Source organism: Paramisgurnus dabryanus, chromosome 15, assembly GCF_030506205.2.
Source record: "Paramisgurnus dabryanus chromosome 15, PD_genome_1.1, whole genome shotgun sequence".
Classification (NCBI taxonomy): Eukaryota; Metazoa; Chordata; class Actinopteri; order Cypriniformes; family Cobitidae; genus Paramisgurnus; species Paramisgurnus dabryanus.
Genome location: NC_133351.1, coordinates 13,269,207 through 13,288,782, shown reverse-complemented (window position 1 = coordinate 13,288,782; position 19,576 = coordinate 13,269,207). Strand labels below are relative to the sequence as shown.

Below are 19,576 nucleotides of genomic sequence, written 5' to 3'. Positions count from 1 at the left end.
TGCAAACTTCTGCATGATTCACAAAGTTTTATATGTCAACATAATTCTTTACAGAATTTAATTTTAATGCATATGAGATTTGTGATTTCCGTAATGTAACATACACCTTTAGCATATTGTGATCATTTGAAGGTTTATATAATGTGATAGTATTTTGTTATTCTTTACACAAATGTTTTTCATTAGAGACTAATGTTCTGTATTAAGTACATCCACATGTGACAGGAAGTGTGCATAAAGTGGATTAGGCCAAAAGAACAAACCTAAAGCATAGTGCTCACATAAATGCTACCCTGTAATCTTCGGTCTGTGCCTGACCACAATTCTCATTTATCAGTGACTAAGGTAAATATAATATAACTGCAAGATTCTTATATAACTATGCCTTATTATTCCATATGTAGCCTATCTGTCATGACTGATACCCTGGAGAGAATACATTACAGTATTTTATCATGCTCTGTTTTTTTACAGGGTAAGATATGCATACCAGTATAAAGTTCGCCCTTGGATTCTTCTAAGCAATTTTGTAGTTACATCATGCAGGCCTGGTAAGGGGCCATTTAAGGGGACGAGCCAAACATCTGCTAAGTAAATGCATGTCAAAGAGCCCTGCACGTGATTTTTATTTCACATTGTCTGGCTCCTTTGTTGTAAATGTTTGGTTAAAGTATTAAAACAATTCATATTCTAATTTATTTAGTAATAAATAGGGCAGCAGCAGGTTAGTTTAAAATGAATTTAAAAGTTATGTGGCTTGATGTGTTTAAAATCTGTACTAAATACAAGAAATATGTAAATAAGTGAATGGCAGATATATCAGTGATGAATAAATTTACAGTGGAAGCAGTTCTTGCTTTTTATGAGAATTTCTTTGGGTTGCCAGATATAGAATCTTTTTGGGCTACAACTGAGAAAATACGCAATGATGTGCCACTTGTTCACACTAGTTACGTTTACATGCAACTAAATAATTTGTTTGTAATCAATTGGATTAAAAAACCCTCATGTAAACACCTTAATCAATAAGATTGAGGTCGATCGGATGCAAATTTCAGGGGGCCAGGGGGTTGGGCTCAACAACCTCCCAATGGGCTTCGAGATGACTTAAAAAAAATGTAAAATTATAAAAAACAGCATAAAAATAAGCTTAAAATCAAGATATGTATTGTGTACGCTACATTCTATTAATATAACTTAGCAACTATACAACTATAACTTAGCCTAGATCTTTTTATTTATGCCAGGCTTGTGAATATTTTATTGGTTAGAAATTGTAAGGATAGTCTTTATAGTTGTGTAAAAAGGGGGGCCATGAGGTCAACAAGGTTAAGATTCACTGTCCTAGCTGTACACTTAAACTGCACCGCGAGGGTAAATTATGTCGCGCTGGCAACCCGCAGCTGCATGGGCTGCTCCTCTGATACTGAGACTGCTGATGTTACTTTCTGACATGTCTGGGAATGCCTCCAGTGACAAGGAGTCGCACAGTCAGGAGTTTTCCAAACTTTCGGAAGTATTTTATTCACTTTTGCGGCGTGCCTCGTGTTGAAGTTGCACAGTTCGCGGGACTACAGCATCAAGGTTCTCCGACTAATCGAAGACCAGATCGTTTTTAACGGTTTTAAGAACTGAATGAGCTACAATTCAAGGTAGGAAGGATGAGATGCGATGAGAAAATGGCAGCAGTGAATGGATGTGTGGGAACGCGGACTTAATAAATGTTTCCCAAATGCATTTAGGCTACAGGTAATTGTGCTGACTGGTTATTTTTTGCTGAAAACAACAACACCTAACTTTACTGTTAATTTTTTTTACATATTTATTTTTGCTTAAAAACGAGTCCAAAATGATGAATAATTATTTAAATAATTTTCGCACTGTTTTGCACTGATCCTCAAAAACTTTTCATACTGTACCTAAACAAGTAAATCAGCTCGTGTCTTATGACACGTTACTGGACTGTATCTTTCTACTGGCGTTAGTCTTATTAAAGTTTTTAAACATGATGGGTAGATCCACGCTTGTTTTCGCTGTATTATGTTTGTTGACATGGGCCGTTTACGTGTCAGAGAGCAGTCTGACCGATAAACAAGCCAAACTCAGACTGATGTCCATTAGACGAGCAAGACTCAACAAATCACGTCAGATCATTAAAAGCGGACCTGGATCTTATCCATTGACAAATGACAGACGCCAGCAGATGCAGGCAGATGAAGGTATAAATGTTCGCTCCAGGAAAGTCTTGGCACAAAGAAGATCACAGGGTGGATCTAGGAACCCAATCCAGCAAGACGATGGAACACATGGATCCCGGACCAAAGTTTCCCGTATGCCAACCGGTGCTGGCTCTCCAAATTTATTGGCTTCATTTGCTGGAAAGAATCGTCTGCTGGTCATTTCTGCACCTCACGAGTCTGATGGTTACTTTAGGTTGATGATGAGTCTGCTCAAACCAGATGTTTATTGTGAGCTGGCGGAGCGCCACGTCCATCAGATTGTGATGTTTCACCAGGAAGGGGAGTTGGGTGGGAAAATCAGACGCATTACTAATGAAGGTAAAGTGATGGAAGAGCCTTTAGACACCGCCATCATTCCCAGGCTTATGAACGTCCTGAAATTAGAGAAAGGAAAATTTGGAATGGTCCTTCTTAAAAAGACCCTTCAGGTGGAAGAGCGCTACCCATACCCTGTCAGAATGGAGGCGATGTATGAAGTTATTGACCAGTCACCCATGCGTAAGATGGAGAAGGTACGGCAGAAAGGATTTGTGCAGAAGTGTCGGGGGGCTGGGGTGGAGGGACAGGTTGTCGAGGGCATCCCTAGTACCGACTCTCACGTGGACCCACCGATGGAAAGGAAACCTGAGAGAAAAGATGTCCGAAAACCTTTCCGCAGACCATCCCAGACGACAACTACATCTGCACCCTTTCCAACGAGACCAATAACCACTACAACCACCACAACAACTAAAGCAACCACCACACGCCCTACAACTACCCGCCCCACTACAACAACACAACCGACCACCACCACAACTCAGCAGACGACCAGAGCTCTGACCACCCCAGAGTGGATCCCGGTTCCCAAGACCACCGCTAAGCCGTACTATCACAACCGTAGAGACAGATATCAGATCAAAACTACCACTTCACCCACCACCCTTCCTGTCTACTACACTAAGGCTGATGCAGGAAAATATGGCGATAATCGTACGGATAAAAAAGAATACAATAACAAATACACAAATGTCATACCTACGCAGCACAAGCCCTCGAAAGTTAAGCCATCCAAGAAAAAGAACGGCAATAAGGGAATAAGCAATGCTTATGAGGATAAATATAATGTTGGTGTACCCACTGACGCTTATCCTGAGGAGAAAGAGGAAGAAATCGTGCCCACTAAGAAAAGCAAGGGCAGGCAGGATAAAACGGATAAAAAGAAGAAAAAGGAAAAGACAGAGAAGTTGTCAAAGAAGGAGAAGGCAGAGAGAAGAGGAAAAGATGGAAAAGGTGGAAAGAAGAATGGAAAGAAGGTTTCTAAACACAATGAGAAAGAAGAGTATCAAAAACCAACAAAGAGACCACCACCCCCGTCACCCCCTAAAAGAACCCTGGCGACATTTTTGGACTATTTTGAAAACAAAAGAAGACTTGTTGTAAGTACTGTAAATAATACAATCATCAATGTATAATTCATATGTATGTTTCTGTATTATAATATGTGTGCTTTACTGCAGTTGATTACCTCTCCATCGGAGGAGAACAGTATGTACATTCAGCAGAGGGATGAATACTTGGAACATGTGTGTGAGATGGCTATCAGGAAGATCTCCATCATCTCCGTCTTTGGCACATTGACAAACAGCACAATGAAAATAGATCATTACCAACTTGGTATGTCACTTAATTTTTTATTGCACATTTTTAAGTAAAAGAGTGGGAGAACGCAAGAAAATTAAAGGAATAGTTCACCCAAAAATGAAAAATTTCTCACTTTTATGTGGTTACAAACCTGTTTAAATTTCTATGTTCTGATGACCACAAATGAAGATATTTTGAGGAAGGTTTGTAACCGATCATGAGCCCCATTCACACTTCCATAGTAGCAAAAGAATACTAAGGAAGTGAATGGGGCTTATGAATGTTTTTTTTTACAAACATTCCTTAAAATATTTTCCTTAGTGTTCATCAGAACAAAGAAATGTATACAGGTTTGTAACAGCATGAGAGTGAGTAAATGATGACAGAATTTTCATTCAGGGTAAACTATCCCTAAAATTAAAAATGGAGTTATCATAAAAAATATATAGGAGTGCCTCATGTGCACACACATAAAAAATGCTGGGTTGTCAAATGTAAACATATTTTTGGGGGTTCTTTTTGACCCAACACTGGGTTAACAAATAACCCATAATTTTGAGTGTATATGCATACTGTATGCTTTTATGCGAAGCAAAAGTATCAAACTTACATTTGCATTGCTAATCCAATGCTCTACTAATTGAGCTACATTAAAAGGATAGTTCACCCAAAAATGAAAATGCTGTCATCATTTACTCACTCTCATGTAGTTACAAACCCACATAAATTTCTTTGTTCTGATAAACATGAAGGAAGATATTTTGAGAAATGTTTGTAACCAAACCGTCTGTGGACTCCATTTACTTCCATAGTAGGAAAAAAATACTATAGAAGTAAATGGGATCCACAAACGGTTACAAACATTTCTCAAAATATCTTCCTTTGTGTTCGTCAGAACAAAGACATTTATGTGGGTTTGTAACTATATGAGAGTGAGTAAATGATGACAGAATTTTCATTTTTGGGTGAACTTTCCCTTTAAAGAGCGGCAATGGTCCGATTCACGATTTTACATTTCCTTTGGTGTGTAAGTGTGTATTAGTACATGTTTACGAAATGCAAAAGGTACAAGCAAAGTAAATGATGATGCAAGTTATCGTCTCCAGCGTAAATCTCTTTTCTTGGACTACAACAAACACACGGATTGTAGGCAACAGTTTGCTTCCTGGGATTGGGAATGTAGAGAAGACCGACATTATCATAATTCCTCCCGCTTCGGACTCACACCCTGTAAGTTTACTACTGTTAGCATTGCATTGTGACCGAATCTTTCAAACATGGTGGAGCGTCGCATCTCCAGCTGACGTCAGATGTATTCAGGCCAATCATAACATACAGATTAGCTGGCCAATCAGGGACACAGAGCTTTTCAAATTCGAAGGAGAGAGTGAAATCTGGAGCTACAAAAAATGTTGAACCATAAACCACACAAACACATTGTATTATACCAAATACTCAAAATAACATTGTTTTTTAGCAATGAAATAGGTGCTGTTTAAACACTTTACCGAACATTTGACCTAATATTATATTCAATATATTATTATATTAAAACTTGTGTCTCTACCACACAAAGCATTTTAGGTACATTGTCTCTAGAAGATGATGGGAGATGTACTTTACAACCTAAATTCCATTTGCTTTTTCATCTGTTATCTATCTTGCTTTACTCATTCTTAAATGGTAATTGCATGTTGACAGATGGACATTTAAATGCAGGTTATAGGGTTTCCGGTCAAAACATTCCATCTATTTCCACTGAGCCAGACGGAACTCTGGGAATTCATCATAAAATTCCGCATCCTTTACAAAACAACTGTTTCCTGTTCTCTTAGAATTGTTGACACTGAGATTAAGCCAAAGATGCCCCTTTTCCCACTATGCTGTAGATTAGAAGTTTATAATTATATACCAAGCAAAAGCGCCTTTTATCTGACACTCGGTAGTTCGGAAGCACTTTTCCAGACAGTGACCTCGTATGACACTAAACCTCATTGCAAAGGAACTTTGTTTGGGGAATGAAGTAAATGGTACTTGTTCAAGTGTCACGGAATCCTGCTAGATGAATCAAATGGAAGAATGGGAGCTGGATCCGCCTCGGCACGCACTGTATAGTTCTTTATCCAAGACATGGGAAAATGTCTGTTTCCGATGTAGCTGATACTCTGACTGGAGAGTTTTAGCTCAGCAGCAGCAGTCAGATTTTGGCAGACTGGACAGTTTTGTAGGGTGTGCAGTTGAGGCGTACGTGGTTCTTTTCTCTAACGAGAGCTTCCATGATGCGCTGCTCCTGGATAAAAAAGCAAAAGGGAAACCTTTGGGGTGAATTCCAATTTTAAGGATTTTTGAGTCATGGGTAGAGATCTTAAAGATTGAATTGAAAGACTTGTTGTAGTGCTTCCAACTGCTCTCTCCATCATCCGTGCCAAGATAATTCGCAACAGATTTGCTTAAAGGTCACCTGAAGAGCTTTACATGAAATTAGCTTTGAATGCCACATGTGCTGACATACAGAAACAGCTCTCACTGTTACAATTGCTACTACGCCATCGTACGTCACACAATTATAAGATTGTAAAATTTTACAGGCATTGATTGAGACAAAATCTGAGGAGTGGGTTCAAGGATGACATCACCATTCGGACTGACTCTTAATGAGTCGCTGCTTACATTTTTTTTCCATGTACTCATCAGTCTGGTCTGAGTCACATGGTTGTGTGTGAGGGGTCTTTTCACTGCCACACGGAAAAATGGAAGCAAACATGACTTCACTATCCTCTAACACATCAGTTAAGTGAATTCACAGGCTTCTTTTTAAACGTGTATCAGTCCAGAACTTTTTGAGGGTTTACAGACTGCCAACCCAGTCTTAGTACAGCTGAAGTCATTAGAGATACCAGAAAAGGAAACATGACTGACTGTATGATCAGTGGTTCTTAAACCACAATTAAAGGTACTGTGCTGTGGCTGTGGTAGGCACAGTAGCCCATATATAATTAGAAGCACTGCTAAGGCAAAACCCAATCTCTCATGTTTCATTTGTTGTGCTTGTGATGTAACTACAGAGTATTTTTTACTCCAGTTGACTGTACCCATTGACTTCTATAGACAGCAGCAACAACATAAACTTGAAAATGGCTTTGTGAACTAAACGCAACTTCTGGTAGACTTCCAACAGATAGGGCCCTATCTTGCACCCAGCGCAATTGACTTTGTCAGTGACGCATGTATCATTCGTATTTTGCACCGGCGCACAGCGGGTTTTTCCCTCCACAGACGCACGTCGGCAAACTAGGGAATGAACTTGCGCTCCCTGGGCGGTTCAGCGCAAAAAAGGAGGCGTGTTCCGGCGCAAACCATCCCTGATGCTATTTTGCAGTTTCAAAAAACAATTGCGCCACTGACCAAAAAAAAACTAGTCTACAGTCAGTGGAGGTTGCGCATTGTTCATTATGCTATTTTAAGGGCGCATGCTTGACCATAACGTATAGCGTGCACAACGCGCACACACTTTGCTTATCTAATCTACACAGATGCAACAGTTATTTTTGCAAATAATAAATTGTTACAATAAAAAATATTAACACATGAGATAAGGAAAATCATTGTGGTGAGCACTGTGGTGATAGTTTTTATTTATTTTGTGGCGCTGCGTTAAAAAATTATCATGCAAATAATGATTAAAATATTTTCATAAGTTTGTTGTGTGGCTGTATTATGTTTATTTTATGTAAATAAAAATTAAAATGTTTTCATAAGAAACCTTAATGTATGTGAACTTGGTTTGTAAGTGTACTTTGGGGTTGGACTGCTTGCGTTTCTTGGCTTTCAGCAGTGAGGGTGGACGCAGCGATGTCCTCTGTTGGCGTCAGGTCTTGTGTAGAGGCAGATCCACCTCCCGTTACACGGCGTGCCCGATTTAAGCTGGCAAGCTTGGGATTCCCCCGTCTCCTGACATCATTGTAGCGCTTGCGGCGCAACGTCCTGGGGATTCCAGCTGATGAGACAATTGTGGCTATTTCCTCTCACGCTTGTTTAACTGACGCTGATTTGGGCGGGTTTCTCCCATCCCCATACAAAACAACTTCTCTGCCTTTGACTGCTCTTACAAGAACGTCGGTCTCCTCGGCTGTGAACCGCTCCTGGCGTGCGATTGGTAAATCCGTCATAATAATAGCAACCCGCCATGGAATTTGCGCACTTGCGTTTAAAGGGAATGTTGGATGACGTTCTGATTGGTTTATTTGACGTTACGCCCAAACCACACCTATGAATAATGAACCTACTTCAGACCAACCCCTTATTGATTTGCGCCTGGCGCAAGAGTTATTTCTCCCGCCGGGAAAATTGCAACAGAGCCCAAGATCCGCCCACAAACTCACTTGCGCTTTGCGCTTCGCACTTGCGTTTCAGATCGTTAAAATAGGGCCCATAGAATCTATAACAGCAATATCATTTTACAGTTCATTTCTGAGAACAAGGGGAAAAAAATGACAAGTAAATTACCATCGTTCATATATCATATTATATGTAACACTTATCAACTATTATATTGAGCTTACATTACTGTGTAAAATGAATGTATACAATGTTAGCTACAGGTCCTTGAATTTGACCTCTCCACACAGTTGTGATCCATGCTCGTCGTCTCTCCTCTTCTTTAACAAACAAAAACATTTTTTTTGTGACAAGATTTGTTTCAGAGATCAGTTTGCGCTTGTCAGACCGATAAATAAATACAGACCGGGAGTGGACTTCGTTTAAGGCGCGTAACCGCAACAACACGTGTGTGGCAGATGACACCATCTATAGCAGGAAAAACAAATACTATGGAAGTCAATGGATACTGTAAACTTTGTGCTTACTATTAATTATCAAAATATCTTCTTTTGTGTTTAACAGAATATTTCTTATTTTTTAGTTGAACAGAAAAATACATACAGGTTCAGAACAACATACTACTGGATGAACTATCCCTTTAAACTGGCATGAACATACAGAACTGTGCTTAAGTCTTAGGCCACCATGCTACCCTTAGATTTTTAGTTTTTTGCAATAAGTGATCATATATAATTATTTCTTAGTCTCTTTATTAGAATACAACCAGAAAATACAGGAAATGTGTATGTAGTATTACAAACTATATAAAAGTATAAGCTGAAGTGTTAAGTATTTAAGGTTTAACTCCCCTTCTACTTGAGCAATAGCAGGCAGCTGCAGGATCTCTTAAACCTAAACTAAACTAAATCCCAATTTCTATTTCTAATCGAATGACTTCAGGACTTCAGTCTCCTCAAAAAAGCTCAAGATGTGTTTCGTGCCAAGAGAGGTCACACTAAATACTGACTGATGCCTGAAGAAGACATTTACTTCTGAAAATTGTTTTGTTTTTAATTTTGTGTACATATTTCCAGTATTTTCTGTTTGTATCTTAAAAAGAGTGAAAAATAAATATGGATGGAAATTAAAACTTTGCTAAAACAACAAAGCTGGTGATGGTGGCCTAAGACTTGCACAGTACTGTACACATGTGCTAAATCCGGATTTGAAAAAAATTTCCTTTAATTTTATTACATTACATTGGAAATTGTACAGAATGTTACATTATGTTAATTTGATTTAAATGATGTACAAAGTTTTCTCATATGTTTGGGCCCTAGTACTGTATAATTTCTTATATACTACTGTATAATTTCTCCATACTATTCATTATTGCCATAAGATGTAAATAAAGGTCATATTCAGTGGATACCATATATTTATAGAAGGAATTACAGTTTAGCGTGAGCTTTGAAGGTTATTCTTTAATAACAGTGGATTATATTGCACACGGGCCTCCCATGTTGCAAGAGTTTGAAGTCTTTTTTTTGTTACACTGTTACACAGCATGTCCACTGGAAATCAGAGTGGGAAATTCCTTAAATTTTGTGGAGAGAAAATCAAATACTTTGGGTCGACCGCATCTTCCACAATGTAAAAGGATGTTTAAAGAAACACTCCTCTTTTTTCGAAAATATGCTCATTTTACAGCTCCCCTAGAGTTAAACATTTTATTTTCACCGTTTTGGAATCCATTCAGCTGATCTCCGGGGCTGGCGGTACCACGTTTAGCATAGCTTAGCATAATCCATTGAATCTGATTAGACCATTAGCCATCACCATTAAAATAACCAGAGTTTTTATATTTTTCCTATTTAAAACTTGACTCTTCCGTAGTTACATAGTGTACTAAGACCGACGGAAAATTAAAAGTTGCGAGGAAAAATATCGAAACTCTTTGGTTATTCTTGAGTGCGATGCTAATGGTCTAATCAGATTCAATGGATTGTGCTAAGCTTAACTAAAGGTGGTACCGCCAGATGTAAAAATCAAATGTTTAACTCTAGGGGAGCTGGAAAATGTTACCTGTGTTATTTAGCACAGGAAGCCATGTTCCTGGAATAAACACACTACTTCATTAAAGTAGTTTGTTAAGACAAAGAGAAGAACAACACTGAGCTACTAATAAAGTACAGTGGAGAACTCGCAGTCCTAAATTGTACCGTTTACTCACCTTGATGGGTAACATACATACCATAATGTATGTTATTCAAGACTACAGTCAAAACAAAGCTAGCAGACTGTGAAGCCACCTGTAATCTGCACTTATCTTTCCGGTTGGTTGATCATACTGGGATTTTGTGTGGCGTCTTTGCAGAGAATGACAAACCTATGAAAGGTCTGAGACAGGAAGATTTGGAGAACCAGGATCTCATCACAGAACTGAGGAAAGAGTACAGAATGACCTTTGATGATTTCTATGTCGTCCTTACAGATCTGGACATGAAGAAAAAGGTAATTTAATGTTATTTATCACATTACTGTAATTTATCACATTTTATAACGCTAATAGTATGGTTTTCATATTGTTTTATAGTGTACAAGGAAGAGGTGTATAAAATGTGTATAGTATGTGTGCAAGGGTTAACATTTAGGTTGTTTAACATATAACGGACAACCAATCACATTTCAGGGCTGGATGTACAACTACCTGATTCTAAACAATGGTAGAAGCTGGAGAAAATCATGTAGATATGTTGCACAAGAGACTATATTTGTCCTCTGTCACACATTACTTTACATTTGAACATCATAACATGTCACACATAACATTTTGCAGAGATTTGAAAGCTTTCCTCCACAGTCATTTGCAGTGGTATGTGAGGTGTGCGAGGGTAAAGCCAAGTTCTGTTTGCAGACAGCTGGAACTAACAAAGAGACTACTGTGCAGTCAGCCGCTGGATAGACACCCAAATCCTGAGTGCTTCGTTTTAAACTGAGTTTAAGCTGGCCATGTATAATTTAAATTGATAGTTGTCCAAAAAAGGAAACATTTAAAAAACTTTCATTGAGTGTCTTGTACCGCTTACTATCTCTTTCTGCTGTACCGGAGCAAGCACATACATGGTGTTGTGAATTGCATTCTGGATTGAACAGCATATTTGCAGAAAAATGTGAAGAATTTTTCACGGCTCTGTCGATTAGACACATCATTTTGGGTTTAGCATTCTTGACTGCTAAAAATGCGTAGAGAAAATCACTAGCTTCTAACAATTTATGAGTATATTTTAGTTGCCTATCTTTTTGTTTACAGCAATACTATGATGTCCCAATTGCGATGAAAGCCGTTTTCGACTATATCGACACATTTTCCTCACGCATCAGAGAGATGGAACAGCAAAAACGTGATGGGGTGACGTGTAAAAAAGAAGACAAGCCAAGATCGTTGGAGAACTTCCTGTCCAGGTACATCACAACTATTTTGGTGCTGGTGCACAGCCGGGGATCTACAGACTTCCTGACCATAAACAAACATGGCTCATCATGGCCCTTGTTTATTTAAACATAGAGTCATTTAAGGCGTATTTAAAGGGACACTCCACAAATGAGCAAAAAAATATGCTCATTTTTCAGCTCCACTAGAGTTAAACATTTAATTTTTACCGTTTTGGAATCCATTAATTTAGCATAGCTTAGCATAATCCATTGAATCTGATTAGACCATTAGCATCGCGCAAAAAAATAACCAAAGAGTTTTGATATTTTTCCAATTTAAAACTAGACACTTCTTTAGTTACATCATGTAGTAAGACCGACGGAAAATTAAAAGTTGCGATTTCTAGGCCGATATAGCTAGGAACTATACTCTCAAACTGGCATAGGAATCAAGGACTTTGCTGCCGTAACATGGCTGCAGCAGGTGCAATGATATTACACAGTGCTTGAAAATAGTCCCCTTGGTATCATTCAATAGCAGAGGACTATTTTCGGACACTGCGTAATATCATGAGGCAGACAATGAAATCAAATTAAAATGTTTAACTCTAGGGGATGTGGAAAATGAGCATATATATATATTTTTTTTAAGTGGAGTGTCCCTTTAAGGCTAGCTTTGATGTTATGGGAATATTCAATATTCAACATATACGTTAGTGAGTATATGGGTGAAAACAGAATACTGGTCCAGAATCACATACCCACCTCAGGTGAAATATATATTAAAATGTAAAATTAAATCTGAGCCCTTATTACATTAGGAGAGAAAACAAGGAGACATTATTACCAGTTTATGATTGCGACATTGCCACTGCTCTGAAAACAGTATGTCCATTTGTAAAAAGCAACCAATTTAGGCATTGTTTGTCCATATTACCAACACACCGCAAATTGCTTGGTCATTCCTTTCTCATTTGATGATGTTATATAGAAATTGTGGATCTGAAAAATGTCAATTCTTAAAAAATGTTTTTTACTTTTAAATAGTACTTTCTGTAACACTACAGTTACTACTAGTTAAACCATTACCACAAAATAACCATAGTTTTGCTACTTAGTTCACACAAAAATGTCATCGTGTTGTTACAAACTTGTATAAATTTCTTTGTTCTGATGAACACAAAGGAAGGTATTTTGAGGAATGATTGTAACAAAACCGATCTGAAGCCCCACTGACATCAGGGAAAATAATACTATGGAAGTCAATGGGGCTTCTGATCGGTTTTGTTACAATCATTCCTCAAAATATTTTTGTGTTCATCACAACAAAGAAATGTATATGGGTGTGTAACAACATGAGAGTGAATGATGACAATATTTTCATGTTTGGGTAAACTATTCCTTTAAGGGTTGTTACCAACCATTGTGTTTTGACCCATATACATGTTGACTGATTATCATGGGAGCCACCTTGTTTTGTTTTTCAATCAATCTTCTTGTCGATCGGAAAACTTTACACAGAGAATACCACAATCTGCCTTTTTTTAGTGGAAACAGTTCCAGCACGCTGCCAGTGAAAAAGTAATATCAGTGCATGAGGTCCACATTCACTTAAAATAAAAGGCAGATTAAACTATAGTATAATTTGATCTTTTCACATCTGTTTTGCCTTTCTTCTCTTGTTTTAATGCAGATTTTTCTTTTTTGTCTTTAACTTGGCAACCTATTCGATAGGATTTTGAATGGCAGTCAGAGCCGCTTGGTTAGAGAGTCGGACTTGTAACCCTAAGGTCGCAGATTTGAGTCTTATGGGCAGCAGGTTGCGACTGAGGTGCCCTTGAGCAAGGCATCATTTCCCCAGTTGCTCCCTGGGTACTGTAGTGATAGCTGCCCACTACTTTAGGTTTGCGTGTGTTCACTACTAACTGTGATGGGTTAAATACAAAAGTCACTTTCCAAGTTTGGGTTGCCATTCCTTGGCCACTACTGTACTAGGGCTGGGTTTTGGATCAAATTTCAAGATTCGATTCCGATTTTCAAGATCTTGAATCGATTATCATGATTCGATTCGATCCAATCTGATCCGATCTTCGAGATTTAGATAAGTGTTTTTGAAAAAAGCTTTTTTTTCCAGCTATTACCTGAATTACAGTTTTCAAAACAACTGCTTGCTGCTTAACGTTACTGACCGCCATGTTCATTGTTTTAATGTCCACCTCCCGCGCTTAAGTTACGGATGGATTTTTTTTTTTTATTAATATGAAAATCGATTCAGAATTGGTTCATCGATTTTTTCAACACAGCCCTATACTGTACTGTCTGTATGTCACTTTCACTTAACCTCTAAATTAGTGATGCACCGATGTATCGCCCGCCGATATTTATCGGCCGATTTTTGATGAATTTGAAACCATTGGCATATCGGCAATAGCACGAGAAAGGCCGATACCGATTGTTTATTAATTAACTGCATAAAGAAATCCATTATATGTAAAAAATGAGTTAATGTTGTTAATAAAATAAATGCTGAATAGCAAAAACCACCTTTGAAGGTTGTCATGCGGTCTTATTATATTTGTTTTAGCTTAATTTGTGCCTCTCTTATTATGTTGGTCAGTTGAATGTTAATTAGATCAAATCCATGTTCAGTAAAAATAATTTGATGCAGAAATAAGCTAATAGACCAACTGTATAGGATTGTATACACGTGTTTAATATCGGTATCGGCCAGAAGTTGTCTGTTTAAATCGGTATCGGCCCAAATAATCCTATCGGTGCATCCCTACTCTAAATATACCTTACCTATTGCTGTTTTTACAGTCGGCTAATAATTTGTTTTCTGTCTGATTCTGCTGTAGGTTCCGTTGGAGACGCAGGTTGTTTGTCATATCTGCACCCAATGATGAGGAATGGGCTTATCAGCAGCAGCTTTACGCATTGACTAGTCAGGCATGCAACCTGGGTAAGCATAATAATCACTTAACTTTTGCATTTCATTGAATATAAATCCTAGATGTCGGACACAAATATGGCAGAAAGTTTGCTGTATTGTTTTAGAGAGTCTCCGTGCAATCCTTGGATGGTTGTACAGACTCAACCCTGCATACGTTTCTATATCTCAGGTTTGCCAAAATAATATCTGCATACCATATGAAAAGCTCTGACATTGATTTCCTCTTGTCACTCAGCAAAGATTAAATCCAGGTAGCCACTGTAGTTCAGACCCAACCAGATCACATAAACACTGTGTTATAGGGATGGGCGATATGGCCTAAAATCCATATTGCATTATACATTGCAGCCTCTTGCGATAGCGATATGTATTGCGATATAATAATTTTAATAGACTCATTTCAGAACAGGTTACATAGACCCTTAGAAAAGCCAAACTGCAAAAAAAGTAAGTAAAAGTAAACCGTTGTGGCCAGATTAGTCTTGTTACCTCTCTTAGCTGGAACTTTTGCCTGACACACTCTACAGCAGGGGTGTCCAGACTTTTTTGTGTGGTGATCTACTTTTAAAATGATAAAGCCGGCAAGATCTATCTGCTAAAAACACAGTTAATTATTTTTATAACACTAAACACTTTAAATGCTTGTGAGGACTATACTGCATATATATATATACTGCATGTTTCACAATTACTAGACCATAATGCCAATTTCCCGCGTGGAGCAGCAGTTAACTTATGTAACTTATGGCTTAAATCCAAATAATAGATGTTTCATTGGTATTTTTCACAAGTTCCTCTGTTTTGCTGACGCTTTCATCCATGTTTATTCGGCTGCAGCTTGTGGCTCTAAAGTTCGTGGGTAGATTGTGTCATCAACACACATTATCGCGATAGTGCAATAGATTTAAAATCTCTATCGTGTGCCAATTTTCTATCGTTTATATTGCATATCGTTTATATTGCCCATCCCTACTGTGTTATGAATTTGGTGTTTTACTTGGTAGTATTCCAATGAACGATGTGTATTCCTTATGTTACTTACAGTCAGTAGTGTTCCCACAAAATAGACTTGACCCAACAACAGTGGACGCTTGCCAGTTTGTATCTTGTCCCAGAAATCTTGACAAGCTTATAACTCATTTTATGAACAGTAATTTGTCATTTTGGCAAGCTGTTGTGTGGCTGCTTCAGTTTAATACAGCTTTTCGGGGTGGATTAGCCATTTTTATTGTTAAAGCCAGTTCCGCACCCATTGGTCTTGCTGGTGACCCCAGCCAGTGATGATACCTGACTAATTTTATAATATTTTATAGCCTGTTTGTTCAAAATAAATTAGTTCCAAATGGTGATCATAAAGATATTTTACAGGTTGTGATAGCATCAGATTTGAAGACACAGCTAAAAAAAGTATATCTAAAAAAATTAATAAAGCTGCATTGTGTAACTTTTAGAAGGTTCTCTTAAAAGAAATGGAATATACATAACTATTTTATCAGTGGTGTATAAAGACCTTAAAAAAATCTGTATTGAGATCTAAGTGCTCTTTCACCATACAATATACTTTTAATTTTTTATCCACTTAGAAAATCGCAACGTTCTATTTTGTGCCACCATACTTACTCGTGTAACTACTCATGTAACAGTCTTTAAATAGGGAAAACATGGAAGTGTTTGGTGGCTTCTAAATTTATCCCTGTTTGGATCCGAAGGAATAAATGGTGCTAGGTTAAATGCTAATCACATTGTGCTGTACAACAATTAAGGAGAAGCATTGAGAAAAGTTGACGGAAGAACATAGTAAAATATTAAAAAACTGTGGTGTTTTCATTTAATATCATTAAAGGAACAGTATGTAGGATTGTGGCCAAAACTGGTATTGCAATCACAAAACTTGTGGCTAAAACTGGTACTGCAATCACACAGCTGGTGGCCAATACACAAAATGACAACATAAACATCAGTTGAGGGCTGCAACTCCACTTTTTAAATGACAATATCCTGGCCGGACCACTGTTGTCAGTGATATAAATATTTGAAATGAAAATGATTTCTTAATGTCTAGTGACATATCAGGGCCATTTTATGATTAATTGATATAAATTTCTTACATACTGTTCCTTTAACTCATTTTTGACAGAGGTGGCATTAAGCAACTCTTTGCCGTCACTTTGAACCTAAATAACAATGTTTTGTCAGCTGCTTGATCTGTTTATTAATATTTAATCCACATTTCCCATTAACTACAGTCTGTAAACATCAGAAATGTAATAATATCACCATAGTCAGGATACATTCAGATTTATTGAGTATGTTGCTTTCTTGTCAATTCGCAGGACTTCGGCACGTATCAATACTGAAGCTGGTGGGAACAGATCTGGCGGACATGGGGGGAGTGTTGGAGCTTTACCCCATCAACGGTAAGATTCTTTCTGGCAGAAAGCTACATTTCTGGGAAATTAGACTTAGGCCTACCAGTAAACATCTAAAATGTGGTCTAGACACTGAGGTGTGAAAAGCACTATTAACTGGTATGCAGACATTGGTTGCAATGGTTTATAAAGCAAGTTAAAATAACTGCTTGCTGCTTCATAATGTAAAATACTGTAGTCTTGTTTTACAATTTTATATTGTGTATTTTTGATGAAATAAATCCAGTATGACATTTTTAAGCAGCATTTAACTGTGATTCATGCCTATTCTGGCTTGTGTCAGTTTGTCCAGCTCAGCGGGGCTCTGAATTGACCAAACGGTTCCCGCAAGAATAATATTTTGCTGGACAAAAATGAAAGCGGACTGAGGTGTTTACATATTTTCCATCAGACAGCTTCCCATTCAGCTCCTGTGTGTTTTGAAGGGCTGCATCAGCAAATTGCATCAGAGTTGCCGGTCTGATGCATTTAGATCAGATGGAGATTTAAATAAGCCATGTCTGGGGTGCTGATAATGAAGTCTTTGTAAACAGTAGTGTTAACACACTTGAAATCTAGGTAAAGTTCTCCAGGCAAATTCTATATCGTAAATAAAATTAAAGCAAATTTAAAGGGACACTCCACTTTTTTTTAAAAATATGCTCATTTTCCAGCTCCCCTAGAGTTAAAAATTAGATTTTTACCTTTTTGGAATCTATTCAGCAGATCTCCGGGTCTGGTGGTACCACATTTAGCATAGCTTAGCATAATCTATTGAATCTGATTAGACCATTAGCATCGCGCTTAAAAATAAGCAAAGAGTTTCGATATTTTTCCTATTTAAAACTTTAAAGACTCTTCTGTAGTTACATCGTGTACTAAGACCAACAGAAAATTAAAAGCTGCAATTTTCTAGGCCGATATGGCTTGGAACTATACTCCTATACCCGAAAATAGTCCCCTGCTATTGAAAGTAACCAAGTGGACTATTTTCGGGCACAGCGTAATATCATTGAGCCTGCTGCAGCCATGGTCCGGCAACAAAATCCTTGATTATTACACCGGAATGAGAGTATAGTTTTCTGTCAGTCGTACACAATGTAACTACAGAAGAGTTAAGTTTTAAATAGGAAAAATATTTAAACTCTTTGGTCATTTTTGAGTGCGATGCTAATGGTCTAATCAGATTCAATGAATTATGCTAAGCTATGCTAAAAGTGGTACTGCCACGCCAGACCCGGAGATCAACTGAATGGATTCCAAAACGGTAAAAATCAAATGTTTCACTCTAGGGGAGCTGGAAAATTAAAAAAAAAAAAAAAAGTGTAGTGCCTCTTTAAAATTTGATAAAATATGCTGATATTATACCATTACTTTTTCAATGTAAAAACCACTTAGACAAACATGGTATACATTTAGCAGTTTAGCATTCTGTTAATTTTATGAATAGTAAGTCACACACATATACAGTAACACACAAACGGTATATGGTTCATGTGCTTGCTGCTTCTGACAGTCATATGTGTTTTTAAGGGAGTGCAACAGTGGAGCGTGAGGGCTTATCTGCCACTCTAGTCAGAGACATCAGAAACTACTTCCAGATCAGCCCTGAGTACTTCTCTATGCTACTGGTGGGAAAAGACGGGAACGTGAAGTCCTGGTACCCATCGCCTATGTATTCCATGGCCATCATCTACGATCTGATCGACTCCATGCAACTCCGCAGACAAGAAATGGCGATCCAGCAGTCTCTAGGTATGCGCTGCCCAGAAGATGAGTACGGCGGCTATGGTTACCATCATGGCTACCATGAGGGTTACCAGGAGGGCTACCATCAAGGTTATGGTTATTAGGGTTCGCTTGTGAACTCGTAAGTTTCAGGGTAAGAGAAATCTCTCAGAATCTCTTAAATTTTGACTGATTTTAAGAAACTTATATAAAGCTCTCAATGTTTAAATATGCTTTTTTTCTGCTGTAGGCCTAAGATCTCTCCATTCCTGTTGGTGTATATCATTTTCACATCTATGGACATAATAAGATTGTCCATAACCTGTAGATAAAAAACATTTGTATTTATTGGATGTTTTCTCTTAAGTGATTGTTTTTAAAGGTCACAATTTTGTTAAAACCATGTTTTGAATTTGTTACTCTATTGTAAGAGCACTTTCGCCACATGCTGTTTGTCTTATTTATAATCATTTAAGTTGTACTTTCATTTCAGTAACAATACATTTCTATCATGCTTCGGCAGCTTGTGCACAAATGTGTTGCATACACTGCAGCTTGTATTTTACATCCTTTAATAATATTTTATGAGATTTGTGATTCGTTTTGGATTTTTTTTAGCCTTTTCTATTGTGTGAAAGCACCATTTTGCCACACTGAGGAATTCTAACACCCAACACCTATAGTACATCAAACTTGACAGATTTGTTTAACAGTATCTCCCTCTGCTGGTCGGTGATATATTACACTGCAAAAAATGACTTTCTTACTTAGTATTTTTGTCTTGTTTTCAGTACAAATATCTAAAATATTCTTAATATTCTAATATCTAATATTCTTGATGAGCAAAACGACCCAATTAAATAAGTCTA

At 37.7% G+C, this 19,576-nt stretch overlaps 1 protein-coding gene across 1 annotated transcript; it reads left to right on the top strand.

Moving 5' to 3' along the window:
- The first annotated feature begins 1,430 nt into the window (after positions 1–1,430).
- ccdc80 (coiled-coil domain containing 80) lies at positions 1,431–19,297 on the top strand. Its single transcript, XM_065251882.2, has 8 exons — positions 1,431–3,658; positions 3,740–3,896; positions 10,561–10,697; positions 11,497–11,648; positions 14,477–14,580; positions 16,905–16,988; positions 18,513–18,861; positions 18,958–19,297. The coding sequence occupies exons 1-7, from the start codon at positions 2,006–2,008 to the stop codon at positions 18,830–18,832; spliced, it is 2,607 nt and encodes an 868-aa protein (XP_065107954.1). The 5' UTR covers positions 1,431–2,005; the 3' UTR covers positions 18,833–18,861; positions 18,958–19,297.
- Positions 19,298–19,576: the final 279 nt, after the last annotated feature.

Coding starts and splice junctions, on each gene's coding strand:
- ccdc80 (XM_065251882.2), top strand. CDS start 2,006: ATGATGGGTAGATCCACGCTTGTTTTCGCTGTATTATGTTTGTTGACA. Junction 11,649..14,476: donor TTGGAGAACTTCCTGTCCAG/GTACATCACAAC, acceptor ATTCTGCTGTAG/GTTCCGTTGGAGACGCAGGT. Junction 14,581..16,904: donor TAGTCAGGCATGCAACCTGG/GTAAGCATAATA, acceptor GTCAATTCGCAG/GACTTCGGCACGTATCAATA.